Below are 1118 nucleotides of genomic sequence, written 5' to 3' on the forward strand. Positions count from 1 at the left end.
GTTATATATGCCGAGGGAATAAGGATTGTACGATGTCAGAAATACCAATAAATTTTATTAGGGTTGAAGTCTTTAAGGAAAATGGAGAGAAAAAATATGATAGAGATTTATGGATTGGAGTTGCAGGTAAAGTTCGAGATAAAATAACAACTTTGGACGCCTTTAAAGAATATTCTGATAGATTTGATATTGAGCATTATTTTAAATTTTCCAAATCAAAACTGTTGATGGATAAAATGCAATCATCTGATTCAAAAAAAGATGAAGATTTTATGTTGATGACAGCAATAGCTTATCACGTATTATGTAAAAGTTCTGATTTGCTAAATGAAATTAATGTTAGAGCTTGGGAAAATAAAAAAAGAATAAACTCCAAATCACCATCTAATATATTTAGAGCTGCAGCTATTAGTGATGTTTTTGATCAAGTATATACAGGTGAAATTAAAAAAAGAGGCATACCAGATGAGAGAAGTATAAGAAAAAGTTTTACATCAAAGAAAAATCAACCTATCATGCGCAAGTCTAGAGACCCCACAAAAGTGCAAGTAGAAATAAAGTCGAGTTTTGGAAAGATGCCTATTATTTCAAAAACCTCAATAAATACACAGCAAAAATCTAAGGAGAATTTTAGAAAGAAAATTTTAGAAAAAGCTGACCAAATATATGAAAAAATACACACAAAAGTAGCATAATTTTTCTAAATCACTTCTTTTTTAAAAATGCCATTTTTGGCATAGGTTAGAGTTTTGTCAAAAGTCCAGATAAGACATGAGCATTTTTCATAACATTTTAAATAATTGTACTCTAGAAAACAATGAAATACATTTGCATCACTTAAAAGAAATATACGCCTATAAGAGTATTTGGAGAGCTGTTATCACTCAAGCACTTATGGATGCATCAAGCAATTCAAAAAAGAAATTTGCTAAAAAGCAAAAAATCGATGCTATAAGGTGGTTATTAGATGATTCATATGCTGATGAACTTAAAATGGTATGCAATTTAGCAGATTTAGATTATAAGAATGTGTTAGTAAAGATAAAAAAAGCTCTAGCTAATGGATGTAAGTGGAGGAATGATAACAAAAATAATTAACACTACATGCTTACTGAAAT

The 1118-nt window shown here is 29.1% G+C and overlaps 1 protein-coding gene across 1 annotated transcript; it reads left to right on the forward strand.

The window, feature by feature from the left end:
* Window positions 1–32: 32 nt before the first annotated feature.
* TRIADDRAFT_63019 (uncharacterized protein) lies at window positions 33–1066 on the forward strand (the record flags this gene model as incomplete). Its single annotated transcript, XM_002119017.1, has 2 exons — window positions 33–438; window positions 812–1066. Coding segments are annotated over 2 exons (661 nt in total), but the record flags the coding sequence as incomplete, so codon positions are not given.
* Window positions 1067–1118: the final 52 nt, after the last annotated feature.

This window comes from Trichoplax adhaerens, genomic scaffold, assembly GCF_000150275.1.
Source record: "Trichoplax adhaerens TRIADscaffold_4007 genomic scaffold, whole genome shotgun sequence".
In the NCBI taxonomy this organism is placed as follows: Eukaryota; Metazoa; Placozoa; class Uniplacotomia; order Trichoplacea; family Trichoplacidae; genus Trichoplax; species Trichoplax adhaerens.